The sequence below is a fragment of the Sparus aurata genome, chromosome 20 (genome assembly GCF_900880675.1).
Source record: "Sparus aurata chromosome 20, fSpaAur1.1, whole genome shotgun sequence".
NCBI classification, from domain to species: Eukaryota; Metazoa; Chordata; class Actinopteri; order Spariformes; family Sparidae; genus Sparus; species Sparus aurata.
Window position 1 is genome coordinate 2,539,483 of NC_044206.1, and position 17,804 is coordinate 2,557,286.

General features: G+C 44.0%; 1 protein-coding gene across 2 annotated transcripts in view; it reads right to left on the reverse strand.

The window, feature by feature from the left end:
* LOC115570872 (V-type proton ATPase 116 kDa subunit a-like) overlaps positions 1-17,804 on the reverse strand; it is a 35,370-nt gene that overhangs the window by 15,176 nt on the left and 2,390 nt on the right. For both annotated transcript variants that reach the window (XM_030399647.1, XM_030399646.1), the window contains exons 2-17: positions 17,473-17,635; positions 17,132-17,210; positions 16,777-16,874; positions 16,265-16,393; positions 16,091-16,173; positions 14,922-15,048; positions 13,322-13,404; positions 12,715-12,808; positions 11,722-11,934; positions 11,220-11,370; positions 10,205-10,344; positions 6,369-6,532; positions 6,008-6,098; positions 3,531-3,649; positions 2,139-2,355; positions 639-746 (exon numbers count right to left, since the gene is read on the reverse strand). In XM_030399647.1, the coding sequence (XP_030255507.1) occupies positions 639-746; positions 2,139-2,355; positions 3,531-3,649; positions 6,008-6,098; positions 6,369-6,532; positions 10,205-10,344; positions 11,220-11,370; positions 11,722-11,934; positions 12,715-12,808; positions 13,322-13,404; positions 14,922-15,048; positions 16,091-16,173; positions 16,265-16,393; positions 16,777-16,874; positions 17,132-17,210; positions 17,473-17,589 (2,013 nt within the window). In that variant the 5' untranslated portion in view covers positions 17,590-17,635. The remainder of the gene's footprint in view (positions 1-638; positions 747-2,138; positions 2,356-3,530; positions 3,650-6,007; positions 6,099-6,368; positions 6,533-10,204; positions 10,345-11,219; positions 11,371-11,721; positions 11,935-12,714; positions 12,809-13,321; positions 13,405-14,921; positions 15,049-16,090; positions 16,174-16,264; positions 16,394-16,776; positions 16,875-17,131; positions 17,211-17,472; positions 17,636-17,804) is intronic.

Below are 17,804 nucleotides of genomic sequence, written 5' to 3' on the forward strand. Positions count from 1 at the left end.
CTCACTGATTGAGTTAAACTTCAACAAACAGCGATGGAAACTCTATTTGAAGGGCTTTTTTGTATCCATCTTTGTTGATAAAGCTCGTCTCTTGTTTCTACAACCTGCCTAAACCAAACAGTAACTATGGGATTTGGCATCCTAGAAAATGGTGAGTTAAGACAAGCTAACGAAAAGACAAAAACTAATAAAAAGACAAAATGTATTCTAGTTTAAGTCCACAAACACAGAAGTGGATTGACCTTATGACTTCCTATCATGAGCATTGTAACCATGACGGTAGTTCTTTGAAACTGGTAATGGTCTTTAGTCTTTGAGGTTTAAGACAACCAGTGAGAAGAATTAGAATTGTGGGTTGTTTTATCAAGTATTTCAGGTAAATCAGGTGTGTGTTTGGCGTTCTGGATCAGCTGTTAGGGTGCCCCCAGTCTTTACAACACATTTCCCACTAAAATATGAGCGTTTCCAAGGCAGGCTTTAAGCATTGTTCATGGCAACACAACCAACCACGTTTCACAGTACAATGTGCATTGAAATGAATGGCAGAATAGGAGTGAAAAAAAAGGTTATACCAAAGGTTATATTTGATATTCATCAAAGGTAGCAGTAAGGTTATAGGTGGGGTCAGAGTCACATACCAGGTGCTTTTTCCACAGGTGCTGACGCCGAAGCACCATAGTTTTCACAATCAGCATACAGGGAACACATGCAAGGGCAATCAGCACCAACAAAACCTGGATCCCCATCTACAGATTCAAACAGAGAGAGGTTAACAAGGTGTTGGTGATGTGTAGGAGTGATCAGAAGATACTGATTCCCTACAAAGATCTTGGTGATGCCTAGCTCAGTCCTCTCTTTCACTGCAGGCATAGAGAAAAACACACTGCTGACTGTCTTTCTCTTGTTTCATTTCAATCTAATTAGTTACATGAAACTCATCAACAATTATAAGCTTTCAACAGAAAGTTGCTGATCAGAGGACATAACAGATCCATCAGATGTGTCAGGACACTGTCTGATAATGTCTACACCTACTTTAAACTAACACAGTTGTTAAAAGGAGAACAGATATTCCTGCAAAGATCTTATCTATGGTTTCGACCTTCAGCTTCATTGGGCAACAAGATGAATAAAACACTAACAGCACATGTTAAACTGCTCATCTGACTGATCAGATGTGCTCCTCTAAGATAAAAACCCTTTAGCTGACTTTTACATTCTTGTTCTTTCTTCTGTTATTTCTGTTAAATTGCTTCAAACAAGAAACTGTCCAGAAACTGTATAACCTTCACATGGACGACAAAACATACACTCCATATGATAATGACAAACTATGATATAGTGTTCAGAGGGTGCATCACTTGATAATGTAACAACTACAGCCAATCACATTACAGCCCTCTTCTCATAATTGGCATTGTAGGGTTGGTTGAGATGTTAGCACAAAAGCGACAGCTCATACGCAGACGGTTGGAGTTGATTACATTTTTGCCATAAGTATGAATCAACCTGGGCTGTAGCCCAGGCCTTATACCAACACCAAAACTAGCTGTAAAACTACTGGAATTCCCCTTAAAAAGTTGTTTCCAACCCATCAATTTTATGTGCCAAAAGCCTTCGCAGATGAGTGCCTAGTTTGACAAATATACATACGTATGTACCTCTACGTACACAGAGCACAGACGCTTCAATGTGAAGCATATAGAAGATTGCTCATCAGCTCTCCTGACCAAGCAAGCTGGATGGAAAACTTGGTAGATGGTAACTACCAGTGAACCAAAAGAGTTCCTCAATGACCTGTCATAAATTACATATATGTAGCAAGAGCTCAAATGTTTTGTTTAATTTCACATCCAATGTGCTATAGTAGAGCCAGTAGTAGAGTAGATCCAAAGATTTGAAGTCTCCAAACAGATCTCCTACAAAAGTATCCTACAGCAAGCCACATAATCCCTGCCAGCTCCAGTGGTGCTAGACTGACTTCTGATCAGTAGAAAATAAAATATATGTATCAACTATTGTGGGTTTGTCTGATGTGAGCTGCTATGCACTTCTTTAGCAGGATTCAACCACACTAGTGCATGAAAGGAGGGTTTGGGAGTTGGGAGAGGCAGAGGGGTGGATGAGGAAGGGAGCACCTGTCCCGCGTAGAGGGGTTTGTTGGTGGGGTCGTTGTAGTTGAAGAGACACATGTTGATGAAGTGGATGAGCAGACTGGGAGCATCCTTGGATGTGAAAGCGTCATAGGCTGTCCACTTGTAGAAGACCAGCAGAACGAGGTAACCAAACAGGGTGGACATGAAGACGATCTCTGGGATGAAGCCCAGGAAGATGTTCAGAGGCTTCTTGAAATACCTGCAGTGCAGTGAAGTCAGTTAATGACACAGACAGAGCAGATGTTATAGTAACACTCTGACCCGATGGCAGCTCGGACAAGTTTGAGGGCCTCACTATGCTTAAAACAAAATTCAGCACTGATTGTAATGCGTCTATCATCCAAAACAGAGCAGACTATCTGGCTGCTGAGTGTTTCTCTCGGGCTCTCTTTTAATATTATTTACACAACTAGTAACCAACCAGCTTTTCACCCCATCACTCACACACTGGTTACACTCAGTACGTTTACATGCACATCTTAGTCGGATTACAGCCATAGTTCGACTATGCTACTCAATCAGACAACTGCAATTGTCCGAGTATACATGTCGGTGAGAAAATCGGATTATTGACCAAAGCAAGACATACCCCGGTACGATAGGTGGCGCTGTACCCATTTCAACTTGTGGTAATAGAGCCACCTCCAGCTGACCTCTTTACGTCACCAGCAACAACAAACTACCTTGGCATTCCAGAAAGATGGCGTATGAAGAGTGAGACGAAGCTACATCTTTGTACATTTCGTATATGGTGTACATGATAATAACACAAACTCGATGCACAGTGGCGCTCTTTCTTGCGGTGATTTCGGAGGAAAGACGCCGCCGTCGCCATCCTCCTACTTCTGGCTCACGGCCCGGAAAAGAAATTTCGCGCCTGTGCAGAACGCAAAATCCGATCCAATCTGATGGAACGTATACATGCAGGAGTAATGCGACTATCAATCGAATAATCTAGGTGTTTTAATCCGACTACGAGAAATCCGATCCGATCCGATTTTAGTCAGACTAAGGTGTATACATGCATCTTAAAAGTCTGATCATAGACTAACCCAGTAATTCTGTTTTTTTGAGTGTCATGTAAACGCACTGACTGAGCCACCATGCAGGGTGCTCGCCTGACCATTGAGACCATCTCAGGTTCAGTGTCCTCAGGATGTCCAGGAGGAGGCGTGGATCGAGCCACCAACCAGCCCTGTGATCAGTGAACCAACAGCTCTACCTCTTGAGCCACGACAGCCTCTTTTAAAGGATACTAAGATATACTGGGGCTAACTTATTATAGTACATTATATTACGCGCTCTATGGTTATATTGTGACAGCCAAGGGTTGAGGTGTTCATTTTCACCATTGGTGTAGAGTGTAGCACTTACAGGTGGTTGAAGAGACTGAGAGACACTCCAAAGAGCATGTGGATGACACCCAGGATCACAGACATCTTCATCTTGAAGGAGTTTAGGAAGGTCAGCTTGTTGGTGGCCACATTCCAGATCTCCAGAGGAGAAACAACACAGTCAAATGTTTGAGGCCTAACAAAGTGTGACTGCTCCTTATCTTGTTACTTCCTGCTTGCTCTTAGGTCAGATCTAAATTCAAGAATGCCTCGGACCAAACACAATCCGGCACATACAGCCGACTTGTTTTTGTGTGCTATGAACAGTGTTATACAATTATTTATTCATTTATATGTAAAGGTTAACACTAGTAAAAGATGAAACGTAAGGACACTGTTGTTACACTAGTAATATACAGAGCCTTGAAAAAAGTATTCACCCCCCTTTAACTTTTCAACATTTTGTCACGTTTTAACCACAAATGAAAATGTATTTCATTGGGATTTTATGTGATAGACCAACACAAAGTTGTGCATGATTGTGAAGTAGAAGGAAAATTATACATGGCTTTGATTTTTTTTTTACACATAAAAAACAGAAAAGTTTGGTGTGCAAAAGTATTCACCCCCCTTTACTCTGATACCCTTAAATAAATCCAGTGCAACCAGTTGCCTTCAGAAGTCACCTAATTAGTAAATGGAGTCCACCTGTGTGTAATCTAATCTCAGTGTAAATATAGCTGTACTGTGAAAGCCTCAGAGGTTTGCTAGAGAACATTAGTGAACAAACAGCATCATAAAGCCCAAGGAACACACCGGACAGGTCAGGGAGAAAGTTGTGGAGAAGTTTAAAGCATGGTTAGGATATGAAAGAATATCCCAAGCTTTGAACATCTCACAGAGCACTGTTCAATCCATCACCTGAAAATGGAAAAAGTATGGCAAAACTGCAAACCTATCAAGACATGGCCGTCCACCTAAACTGACAGGCTGGGCAAGGAGAGCATTGATCAGAGAAGCAGCCAAGAGGCCCATGATAACTCTGGAGGAGCTGCAGAGATCCACAGCTCAGGTGGGAGAATCTGTCCACAGGACAACTATTAGTCATGCACTCCACAAATCGGGCCTTTATGGAAGAGTGGCAAGAAGAGAGCCGTTGTTGAAACAAAACCATGTGGGGGCACAACAAACATGTGGAGGAAGGTGCTCTGGTCAGATGAGATCAAAATTGACGTTTTTGGCCTGAATGCAAATCGCTATGTGTGGCAGAAAACTAACACTGCACATCACACCATCCCCACCTTGAAACATGGTGGTGGCAGCATCATGCTGTGGGGATGCTTTTCTTCAGCAGGGACAGGGAAGCTGGTCTGAGTTGATGGGAAGATGGATGGAGCCAAATACAGGACAATCTTGGAAAAAAACCTGTTAGAGTCTGCAAAAGATTTGAGACTGGGGCGGAGGTTCAACTTCCAGCAGGACAACGAGCCTAAACATACAGCCAGAGCTACAATGGAATGGTTTAGATCAAAGAATATTCATGTGTTAGAATGGCCCAGTCAAAGTCCAGACCTAAATCAACTTGAGTCTCTGGCAAGACTTGAAAATTGCTGTTCACAGACACTCTCCATCCAATCAGACTAAGCTTGAGCTATTTTGCAAGGAAGAATGGGCAAATATTTCAGTCTCTATATGTGCATCGCTGGTAGAGACGTACCCCAAAACACCTGCAGCTGTCATTGCAGCGAAAGGTGGTTCTACAAAGTATTGACTCAGGGGGGTGAATACTTTCACACACCACACTTTTCTGTTTTTGATTTTTATCATTTTCCTTCCAATTCACAATTATGCACCACTTTATGTTGGTCTATCACATAAAATCCCAATAAAATACATTTACATTTGTGGTAAAAATGTGACAAAATGTGTAAAAGTTCAAGGGGGTGTATACTTTTGCAAGGCACTGTAATGAGTGTATACTCAAGGCAGTGAAACTGTAATGGCATTTATTTGATTAAGGATTTTTGTTTCTTTCTTTCTATCTGCAGAAAATGTTTTGTCCTTTTGCAGCCCTACAAGGTGCCATTTTTCTTCCTGTCTCTTTATTATTCTCATCCCCAGTTTAAATGTCCCTGGTTCCAATAGTTTTTGGTTTGTGCAACGGTGCTGAAGTCGGCTGCCCTTAGATGGGTTTATTACTAATTGCCTGGTGCAAGCATCCAATTTAAGATTAAACACCATCCATCAACATACTCTGGTGGGCAAGAAGAGACTTGGCTGTAGGTGGGTTATTACTGAATCATGCTTTGTGCAAGAACAAATATAACAGAGAAATAAGAAAACCTAAATGCACAAGGCCCAGTGTTAGTTCGGGCCTTCACCTGGGACAGTGTCCAAAAATATAGAATACTTTCAGCCGCATCACTGAAGTTTACAAGCCAGAGGTAGTTTGGTTCTAACCAAAGAAAACTATTGCAAGCTGTTCCTTTGTTGTCGTCATGAGTGTACAGGTTTTACCGGGTCAATTCCAAGTGGATAAGGCCCGTTGAACACACCAGGAACCGCTGGGTCTAACTGTAGAACTGAATTTCCATCAAGTGTCTCGAACCTAGGACACAGCAGCAGGAAATGAATGAATGGATTTAGCAAAATGAAACAGGTTACTTACATGCTGCAGGTTTTAGAGGAATAAGTAATAAAAGCAAATATGCATTTGGCAATTCAAATTGTTCCATTTTCTTTGATACTTTCTGACAATTTCAGTGACAATTATTTACAAAAAATACACAACTTCCTCTACTGATTTGAGAAACTAGATTAAGTTGATGGTGAAGAACTTAGACAGTATCAGTCTGAGAAGAGTCGGCGGCTGACTTACGTCCAGTTGGCTCCTTTTGGACCAAACATGGGCCTGACGCTCCATCCAGAGCCAAACATGTTGAGTGACTTGGAGAAGCAGTCATTGTAAATGACACCGGTGTAGACGGAGAAGAGCCCCATCAGCAGGATGATGTAGCGACCAGCAAACACCATGTTGAACATCTGCAGAGACACAAGAACACAGAAAGCACATGTTTCAACTGTGAGATTGAACCATATAGCTTATTATGACTGTATTTGTGCTTCCTTTAAGGTTAAATGAGTTATTAGCTGAATCATTTCAGAAGAAAGCAAAACATTATAATTCCATCCATCCATCCATCCATCTTCTTCCGCTTTATCCGGAACAGGGTTGCGGGGGCTGCTGCCTGAGCAGGGACACCCAGACTTCCCTCTCCCTGGGCACTTCCTCCAGCTCTTCCGGGAGGATCCCAAGACGTTCCCAGGCCAGTTAGAGAGACATAGTCACCCCAGCGTGTCCTGGCTCTTCCTCTGGGTCTCCTCCTGGCGGGACATGCCAGGAACACCTCCCGAGGGAGCCGTCCCAGGGGCATCCGATACAGATGGCAGCTTGTATCCGGGATCTTATTCTTTCGGTCATGACCCAAAGTTCATGACCATAGGTGAGGGTAGGAATGTAGATTGACCGGTAAATTGAGAGCTTCGCCTTTCAGCTCAGCTCTCTCTTCACCACGACAGACCGATACAACGACCGCATTACTGCGGCTGCTGCACTGATCAGCCTGTCAATCTCGCGCTCCATCCTTCCCTCACTCGTGAACAAGACCCCATGATACTTAAACTCCTCCACTTGAGGCAGAAGCTCTCCCCCAACCCGGAGGGAGCAGGCCACCTTTTTCCAGTCGAGAACCATGGCCCTCCGGCCCCAGGCTGTGCCTAGAAATTCTGTCCATAAGAATAATGAACAGAACCAGTGACAAAGGGCAGCCCTGCCGGAGTCCAACATGCACTGGGAACAGGTTTGACTTACTGCCGGCAATGCGAACCAGGCTCCTGCTCCATTAGTACAGGGACCGTACAGCCCTTAGCAGAGGGCCGCCGACCCCGTACTCCTGGAGTATGCCACAAGGGACACGGTCGAATGCTTTCTCCAAGTCCACAAAGCACATGTGGACTGGTTGGGCAAAATCCCATGAACCCTCGATCACCCTGCGGAGGGTATAGAGCTGGTCCAGTGTTCCAAGGCCAGGACGACAACCGCATTGTTCCTCCTGAATCCGAGGTTCGGCTACCGACCGAATTCTCCTCTCCAGTACCCTGGAATAGACTTTCCCAGGTATGCTGAGGAGTTTGATCCCCCGATAGTTGGAACACACCCTCCGGTCCCCCTTTTTGAAAAGGGAGACCACCACCCCAGTCTGCCAGTCCAGAGGCACTATCCCCGACTGCCACGTGATGCTGCAGAGACGTGTCAACCAAGACAACCCTGCAACATCCAGAAACTTGAGGTACTCAGGGCGGATCTCATCCAACCCCTGTGCCTTGCCACTGAGGAGCTTCTGGACTACCTCAGTGACTTCGGCTTGGGTGATGAATGAGTCAACCTCTGAGTCCCCAGCCTCTGCTTCCTCTGTGGAAGGCGTGTCAGTGGGATTGAGGAGATCCTCAAAGTATTCCTTCCACCGCCCGACAATTTCCCCAGTCAAGGTCAACAGCTCCCCACCTCCACTGTAAACAGTGTTGGTGGAGGACTGCTTCCCCCTCCGGGGGCCACGGATGGTTTGCCAGAATTTCTTCGAGGCTGATCGGTAGTCCTCCTCCATGGCCTCCCCGAACTTTTCCCAGACCCGAGTTTTTGCTTTCGCGACTGCCCGTGCTGCCGCAGGAGTCCCCCGGGCCAACCAGGCTCGATAGGACTCCTTCTTCAGCTTGACAGCATCCCTTTCTTCCCGAGTCCACTACCGGGTTCGGGGATTGCCGCCACGACAGGCACCAGAGACCTTACGGCCACAGCTCCGGACAGCCGCGTCAACAATGGAAGTGGAGAACATGGTCCATTTGGACTCAATGTCCCCAGCCTCCCTCGGAATCTGGTCAAAGCTCTCCCGGAGGTGGGAGTTAAAGACCTCCCTGGCAGAGGGTTCCGCCAGATGTTCCCAGCAGACCCTCACAATGCGTTTGGGTCTGCCAGGTCTGTCCGGCTTCCTCCCCCGCCAGCGGATCCAACTCACCACCAGGTGGTGATCAGTTGACAGTTCAGCCCCTCTCTTCACCGGAGTGTCCAAGACATACGGCCGGAGGTCAGATGACCCGACCACAAAGTCGATCATTGACCTCCGGCCTAGGGTGTCCTGGTGCCCATGCACATATGGACACCCTTATGCTTGAACATGGTGTTTGTTATGGACAAACTGTGACTAGCACAGAAGTCCAGTAACAAAACACCACTCGGGTTCAGATCAGGGAGGCCGTTCCTCCCAATCACACCCCTCCAGGTAACACTGTCGCTGCCCACGTGAGCGTTGAAGTCCCCGAGTAGAACGATGGAGTCCCCGGTTGGAGCACTCTCCAGTACCCCTCCCAGGGCCTCCCAGAAGACCGGGTACTCTACACTGCTGTTTGGCCCATAGGCCGAAACAACAGTGAGAGACCTATCCCCGACCTGAAGGCGCAGGGAGGCGACTTTCTCATTCACCGGGGTGAACTCCAACACATGGCGGCTGAGCTGGGGGGCTATAAGCAAGCCCACACCAGCTTGCCGCCTCTCATCGCGGGCAACTCCAGAGTAGAAGAGAGTCCAGCTTCTCTCAAGGAGTTGGGTTCCAGAGCCCAGACTGTGCGTGGAGGTGAGCCCGACTATCTCTAGCCAGTACCGCTCAACCTCCCGCACTAGCTCAGGCTCTTTTCCCCCCAGCGAAGTGACATTCCATGTCCCCATGGCTAGAGTCACCATCCGGGGATTGGGTCGTCGGGGCTCCCGCCCACGACAGCCACCCAAATCACACAGCACCAGCCCCTTCTGAACCCTCCTGCAGGTGGTGATCCTACACGTCGCTCGTTCGGGCTGCACCCGGCCGGGTCCCATGGGCAAAGACCCAGCCACCAGGCGCTCCCCTGCGAGCCCCAACCCCGGGCCTGGCTCCAGGGTGGGGCCCCAGTGACGCCATTCCGGGCGACGTACACTTCCTCGATCTTAACTTCTTCATTAGGGGCTTAGGAACCGTTCTTAGTCTGACCCGTCACCTAGGACCTGTTTGCCTTTGGAGACCCTACCAGGGGCATTAAGCCCCGGACAGCATAGCTCCTAGGATCATTCAGGTACTAAAACCCCTCCACCAAGGTAAGGTGCCGGTTCAAGTTACAATTCATCTGTGTAAATAATTATCAAGCACACGCTTTTAAGGAATGTCAGTACGTGTTTTTTGTACTGATTAAATGTGCTCTGTTAAATTGCCGTTTCAGTCATAGCTAGCTGTATTCTTCTTTACAGTACATGTTGTGTGTATTATGCTTGTGTGCTTATTTATGTTCTTATCTCTGTAATGTTTCAGTTATACAAACAAAAGCCAAAAAAACAAGAGGAAACTACGTCTCAGTAAAACACAAGAAGACTCAAGCCTTGTGTGGTTACTGGAGTCTGAATGTCAGCCTAGCTTAACACGAAGAGCAAGCTGCGAAGTCGGTACAGTATAATTTGTTTGTGTCTTAAACTGCTTTTCCACCAACATCAGCAGGTCTACACAGGTTTCTACTGTCTACTGCAGAGTCAATTGACTAAATGCAGAGGGTACACATTTCCATTGCACACAAACGCTCGATCCTGGTGGGTTTAAGTGGGAGTTCTGACCAGTGGAAAAAAAGGCATTACTGTACCTCGTTGTCACTCTTCTGGGAGAGGAGGCGACTCTCTCGGATGACCAGGTAGAGGGCAGCACATGTCATCAGCAAGCCGTGACCCATGTCACCAAACATCACCGCAAACAGGAAGGGGAAAGTGATGATGGTGTAGGGAGCTGTAACAGGCGACAGACAAGAGGGCACCATCACACAACAAGGCCTAACATCAGATCAAGGACACCACCTCTCATTTGCGGAGTCTCTGGAAACAACTGGATATTGAGCATAGACAGGTTGAATTTACCTCTAGCAAAAGGCAGTAAGTGTCAGGAACTCTAAACATATGATTCCAAATGTATAACAGTCTATACTGTCATGATCATGTTTGATCAATGTGGACCTAAATCATATTATACAAATTTAAGAAACTGACTGAAATGTGTAGCAAACACTTTAGAATTGCACTTTGGACAATAAATTATTCTATACAGTATGAGACTTCATTGTCATTATCATCATATTTACATTCAATTCTAGTTTTTCATTTTTTAATAGCTAATGAAGAAGTAAGACAGAAACACTTTCTTCCTCCAGACTTTCCACTTTCAAAGAAACTGAGGGTTATGAACATCTACAAGGCTTTTAAAGGGTTAAAGAATTGATTATAGCTTAACAGCAATTTAAAAAAAAAAGTAAAATCATGACCACTCCACAAGATTTAAGAATAAAAAACAGTATTACTGTCTGAGAAAAGAAAGTGACAGCAGCAGAGGAGCAGAATGAAATTAGAAATAAAAGCCTGGTTTTGTCTGCAGTCGAGCTCAACAAAGGACTAAACGACCACTTTTTAAGAAATTACACTATGAAGCCATTAGAACTAACAATAATCACAAAAAGGCATAGATTTAAACCCACTCTTTTCACAAATGAGTAATTTTATTTCACAAAGGGGAAGGATTTTTTTATTGTCCTTAAACTACTACTGTTCTTCTGAACAGCTGAATAGCATGATGAGTAATTAGTAATTAATCCATATAGATAAATGATTGACCTGGATTGATTTCCCGGTAGTTCCCGATGCCGTAGGCGTCAACGATGTTCTGGAAGCCTGAGGTGAACTTGTTGGTCTTATTAAAGGTAGGGGGGGTTTGCTTGGTCTGCATCCTGTTGAGGATGGAGGGCACAGTCGAGCCACTCCTCTCCTGTCAAACAAAGCCCTCACTCATCAGCATCATACTGGTCCGTTGTTGGGTTAAAACAGATGACTTACAGAGGCCCCAACACAACATCCAAAGTTTATACCATTCACATGTATCTGTTTTAATTGTATTTAAGTGGCATCTTTCAGTGTGATCTACAGATAGCCTGGAGTAGAGTGATTGAACAGATAAAGATTTTACTCAGGTATGAAAGTCAGCCAAAACAAACAAACTACGACCTCGCACATGTGATGTATAAAGGACAGGAAGAGAGCAATATGTGAGCCTTTTCTCTACACTACATACTCAAAGCAGAATATGAGTACATGATCAGTGAACATTGATAAAACTCACCGTCCCTCTGCGCAGAGCAAATTGGATGGAGTCCAGATCTGAGACAGGACACCACACCTCGGCAATCAGACACTTCTGAGTGACGTCGATGTTGCAGAGGTTGAGTGTGTGGTAGATGGCCTTCATCTTCCTCACCTTGATGAACCACACCCTCATGGTCTTTGAGGCAGCTTGCAGCACTCGCTGACGGTGGTCCTCTGTTTGGTTTAGCACCTACAGAAGCAGCAAGGAGCCATCTGTTTCAGATTGAAAACCCTGGTCCCTCCATATTTGGTACATGCTGCTACAGGCTAACATCAGGAAAGGTGTAATAATGACATCAGACATCAGACTGCTGCTGTTAAGTATCTTAAAGACACTACCTGGCGCGGACTGTGACATAATTGTGATATGAACATAATGTGAGTTAAAGATTGTACAACAGGATTGAGCTGACCTTACTGGCTCCCAGGCTCAAGACATGTTTATGTATAGAACCTGTTTCTATATAAACCTGAGTAAAATGCTCTATTGTAGTAGAGTGTGACACATTGTATGTGGTTGGCAGGCTCAGACTAGAGCAGACTTCTCAAGCAGAACCAGGGTTTTTTTCCAGGCTTAATAAGGAAAAACCAAAACACTATGAAACAGGACAAAGGTCTTTCACAGATAAGAACTAATGCCCTCTACATTATGTGGGCTTTTGTAAGTTGATTGGAAATAAATCTTATGAATGGGAACTGAATAGACATCCTGGAGTTTCTGATTAATTCCTAGTTGTTCAGTGAGCAGCAGTGCAACAAAGAGTACAAAGGCCCTTTGAAAGAATCATTAAATGAAAAATAAGCTGCACTGATAATAACACGATGTGGCTTTAATATGGCTTCAACGATAAGCAGGCTTTACTCCAAGATCAACCACATCTATGAAAGCTCACCTCATTTTATTCTGTTAACATGTTTTGGTTTATTAAACGTTTGTGTAATGCCAGATCCATTTTCATAACAAACATACCATCTGGAGGTCATCGATGCGGCTGTTGACTCCAGCCAGCATCTCCTTCCTCTCCTGGGGGGTCTCTGGACATGGGTAAAGTGAGGCACGGAACCTGGAGGAGCACACCAACCAAAAGAGTCACTTTGTGCAGGACTAGGTGGAGTGCCCCATTAATGCCCAGAAATCCTCCATAGTGTTGGGATAATGATACCACTTTTATACAGAAATGAGCAAATATACGCAGGGTTTTTTTTAATTGGTAAACCTGCAAACAATCTGCATTATAAAGTTTGCCTTTTTTTTCCTTGCTATGTCCCAATTGTCATCACGAATGAACAAGAACATGGATTTAATTGTGGAGATGACCAGAGGTCCGACCCATTTTATTTCCCCTATTATTATAAACCAGACTAAACTTTAGAATCACCTGTATATATATTAAACATTAAACCATGTAATCACATCGACATTATGCCAACATAAACATAATAACACACACCTCAACCTAACCTCTCAGACTGGCATCTTTACATATCTTGAGGCATTTGTTTTCATGCAGTGAGATTTTTCTGAATTAAATATTTGACCGAAATATATTTTAGGTATCTTCCCATGTAATACCTACCCCTCACAGATCTTCTTCACTCTGTTCTTCAGCTGGTCACCTTGGAAGAAGATAATGAACACTGACTTGTGGACTTGGTCTCCCTGAAAGAGTACAAGTGCAAGTCACAGATGAGTCATGTATCTCTTTCTAATATGTAAAACTGTCAACTGCAATATGTTATGAGTGTTAGAGGTAGACACTCACTCAGGTTTCTAAAGGCCAATATAATAACAATAGCTGGGAGAAAGATCAAGACCATTTTAAATGTAAAGTCGAAACTAATTTCATGAATGGATGGATAGTTAAGTGGCTGGATTATTAAGATGAGAGAGCATTACATTGGTAAGTACAGTGTGAAGTAACAGAATGGTTTCTGTTCCTGCCTGCCTGGCTACCTTCAGTGCCCTGTCCCTATCATGGACGAGGTGATAGTATCATGTTATATATTTGAGATACGATAAACTGAGAACATGTCAGACGAGAGGGGTCTGGCTATGAGAGACTACATATAACCTGAATGCCACACACCTCAGCCTCCAGTATCAGCTGCTCCAATGTTATGACGGGACTGCAAAGATTTAACGTTAGCCCATATTTTGCAACTCTATCACCAGATTAACGTATAGAAGGTACTTCATTGAGTGGAGAATTACCTTATGAATATCTAAAGTTAACATACAGCAGTTACCAAAGTCTGTGTCAATTTCTTTACATTGACATTTTGGTGACATACTCCTCCGAGTGGTAGGCGGAGGCTGTGCAGCCATTGGCAACTATCAGAGCCAAGTTTAGAAAATAACAATAGTTAGTAAAAGGTCCTATCTGTGCAGATCAATCAGCCAAACCGATCAATCGGTTGATCTCTAACATGTATGACTAATTTCTGTCTGCTTCGTTGTGTTTCTTCTTATCAATATCGTCTTTGCACAAACATAGACCGCTCGGAGCTGGAACAAAGGCTTTCAGAGGGAATTTACTAGTGTTTTGTCGGTATGTGCCGTCTATCAAGATTTTCTACCCGTCACATCTCAATAGGTGGGTTAGGATCAGGGTTACTGGTATCATTTTGCCCGACAGTTGCGTTTTACAATAAGGCAGCATAAATCATCAGAACAACACTACTCAATACAGGACAAACACAACCAAGTTTCAAAATGATTATATAAAAATACATTGTTGGACAGCTACTCTTCAGCAAGTAATGGAGGCATGACATTTATGGCCAGCAGTGGTTGGTTACAAACATTTCTACCAACATGGCCCAGAAAAGACCCAGATCCACTCATTACGTCTGCAAGGCTGTCAGCTCTGAACTGATTCTAGAGAAGGATGTCAATGCAATGGACAAGACTGCAGTTTGATTTAATTTAATTTAATTTGGTCACATTTGGTTGGGATGGGAAGTTTTACTCATAACCTAGTTTTTTTTAGTTGTTTAGTTTTGCTAGTAGCTAAAACTGATTTGGAGCGAATGAAAACGGGGCTTCGTCATAAAAATATGAGCAATTATACTTGCCTCTAACACAAAGCTGCAGTTGAGGTAAATAAAAGCCTATTTGAGGAAATACAGTATGTGTCTTCACTGGTCTCTACATGATTGTAAGTTACATGTGCTGACCGTGGTGGGGTCCTCCAGAGGGTCCTCGATCTCTGCCTTCCTTAAGAAGACGTTACCGCGACACACCCTCCACAGCATCCTCTCAAAGGTTGGGATTCTCTCCCTGCTTATCACTCCAGCTACAAAACTGCACAGACAAAACAGTGCTCAGGCAGATAGAATCAAAGAATACAGACACAGTGTGTTTGTAGTCTGAGGATCAAAGAGATATGATGAAAAGAATAATAAATACAGTAAATGGTAATGGCAACTTTTAGTGCTCATTCCCTGACATTAATCGTACTGGGCCAGCAGGCTTGCTAACTAAGTGACTTGAATATCTACAAACTATTGTGACAACACTGAACTTTTTGTCCTTGTGTTTTAAAAGAAACCCTACATATATTTGTAACTGAAACACGTTTATAGATCAACTCATACACTTTATTTGTCAGTCAGTAGATTCATATCATGGGTTTTAACCTCTCTCCCTTCTTCAGCTCACTAAGGGTGAGATGGCGAAACAAAGTATGTCCTTACGAGTGAGTCTGTTCTTTTTCTTTCACGCATGTGGATGCATATGCTGGCTGGTGACACGATATACAATCATCCCAATGGTTTCACTTTATTTCACTAATGCACAGGTGGTAATGGCCGAAGATATGTAGCAATGCAATGCTAGTCATTCATCATTATTGGAAAATGATAGCTGCAACAACAAACACCACATCTGTGGCAAATAGGGATAAATGGTGGAGTGGTCACCCTTTAGCAATGTTTGCCTTTGGGAGTGCCAGAGAGAGTGAGTGTATTAGTCCAGTGTGGTGCAGTGCATTCTGGTTATTAAAGGTTCTCTACCTGTTGAGCACATGGAGAACCACAGCTCTATGTTGCTCTGTTTACTCTGGTCATGTAGCACCAACTTAGATAGACAGTTTTATGAATGGGGCCATCTCTCCATCAGTGAAATACTTATTTACAAATAAAGAGTGCTCCTGCATTCCAGAGCTTCTGCTGTGTCAGGTCTCTGTAGCCTGGATGCTATGCTCTTAGATTTTTCTTGTTGACTCATCTAAATTTTCTGGCACTCTCTTTTCATGTGGTTGGAAGTAGGTATGTTCTAAAACTGGCACATGTAGCATGTATATCAAAGAATTTCATTTCAATTAATTTCAGTCCAAGTGTTTTACCCCAGTCTGAGTGGGGCTCCACGGCCCCCCTCACTGCCCTCCATTAGAGCTGATGACTCCTCCAGCAGGTTTGGATCCTCCATCTGTCAACACATTAGGACAATCTCAGCAAACCACTTATCTATTGTGTTTCGAAGTGTGGTGTGTATGTCTGAGATGCTGAAATAAGCCAACCTCATCAAAGAACTGTTGTGTTCGACGGAGGATGTGTTTGAGCTCCGTCAGCTCAAGGAAGTTCTTCTTCAGTGCTTCCTGGTTGGTGTTGATCTCCTTCAGTTCATTCTCCAGCTTCTCAAAGGTGGCCTGCCAGTCACAATCAAGAGACACTCACTGCACTCATCTACCTCACACGCAGAAGTCGCTTAAAAAAACGGGATAATGCAAAAGCCTGTCTTGTGAACCAGCGTTTGGTTTGTCACTTTGGGGCTACTGCTGAATCATGATGGTGCAACATGGTGACCTCCGAGGTAAAGAACCCGCTCCCTCTGTGGATATAGAGGTCTAGTTCCTAGTTTCAGGTGATCATACACTCAAGAAAACACAATTATAAATATTCCAGTTCTGCCCCTAAACCCTGAACGATGGATGTGTATTTGTCTTCAGTGATCCCCGCTTTTGTATTACCTACTTTCATGACATACTTAAAAATAATGAATGATGATAAATAATTTTGACGGATTAATTACCTCCAGATCGATCATGTCCCTTGGGAAAGGCACCTCGGGATTTTCTCCAGTGTCAACAGTTGGGATGTTAGCTTTCTTGATCTCCTTCTCCACAAACCCTGTTCAGTTCAGACAATCCATGATTCAGTACTCTACTACCATACAAACAAGTTATCTTAGGTGCCCTCAATGAAATGAAAAAAGTTTCACGGGCCTAGGTAGGGGGTAAAACAAGACTCAATGTAAACATAGAAACACAAATATCAAAACTGCATTCATGTGGTCTGACAGGATCAGTAACCGGCTGAATCACAGGTAGGGAACAGGACATGGTGCCCTTGGCCAGAGCTGAGGACGTGTCTGAATCACGACTTACTCAGTTTCCTGTCCATCTCCTCACATCTCCTCACTTCATTCACAAACTTGCGCTGGAACACGTTTACATCTGGGTTCAGCTATGGGTGGAAAAAAAAGAGGGAAAACAGTTATTTTGACAAAATAATTACAGATATTTGGGTAAAACCCACAGTGACTCATACCCAGGGAATCAATTAGAAATTTCAATACACGAATCAATTAATAATCAGCAATAAATGTGTGATATGAGACAGGAAACAAGTAACACCACACCTCAGGCTCTCACCTTCCTCACTGGCTTTCATTCAGTCAGAGATACAGCTTCTGCCTGCAGAGGAATTAGATTCTGTTCATACTTACATCTCTAAACTGGACCATGCCCAGTTCTCCCAGCTCGCTGACGCAGCAGTAGGCAGCCTCAGACTGGAGAAAGAGCTGAGCCAGGGTCATCTCCTCGCTCCTGAACAGTTCCCCCATGATGAGAACCACACTCGGACTCAGTTAGAAGGAAGAAACAGTGCACCTACATCAGGAAGATGTGTAAGAAAAGTATTAGATTACAATATTCTGAAAATATATTCATTCATTTTGTTTAGCAGTAACAGTACCCATACAATATGATTCTTCCTAACTGATCTGTTAGTAAAGCCCAGTATACAGTGCCAAACTGCTGTTCCTCATCTCTACACAGT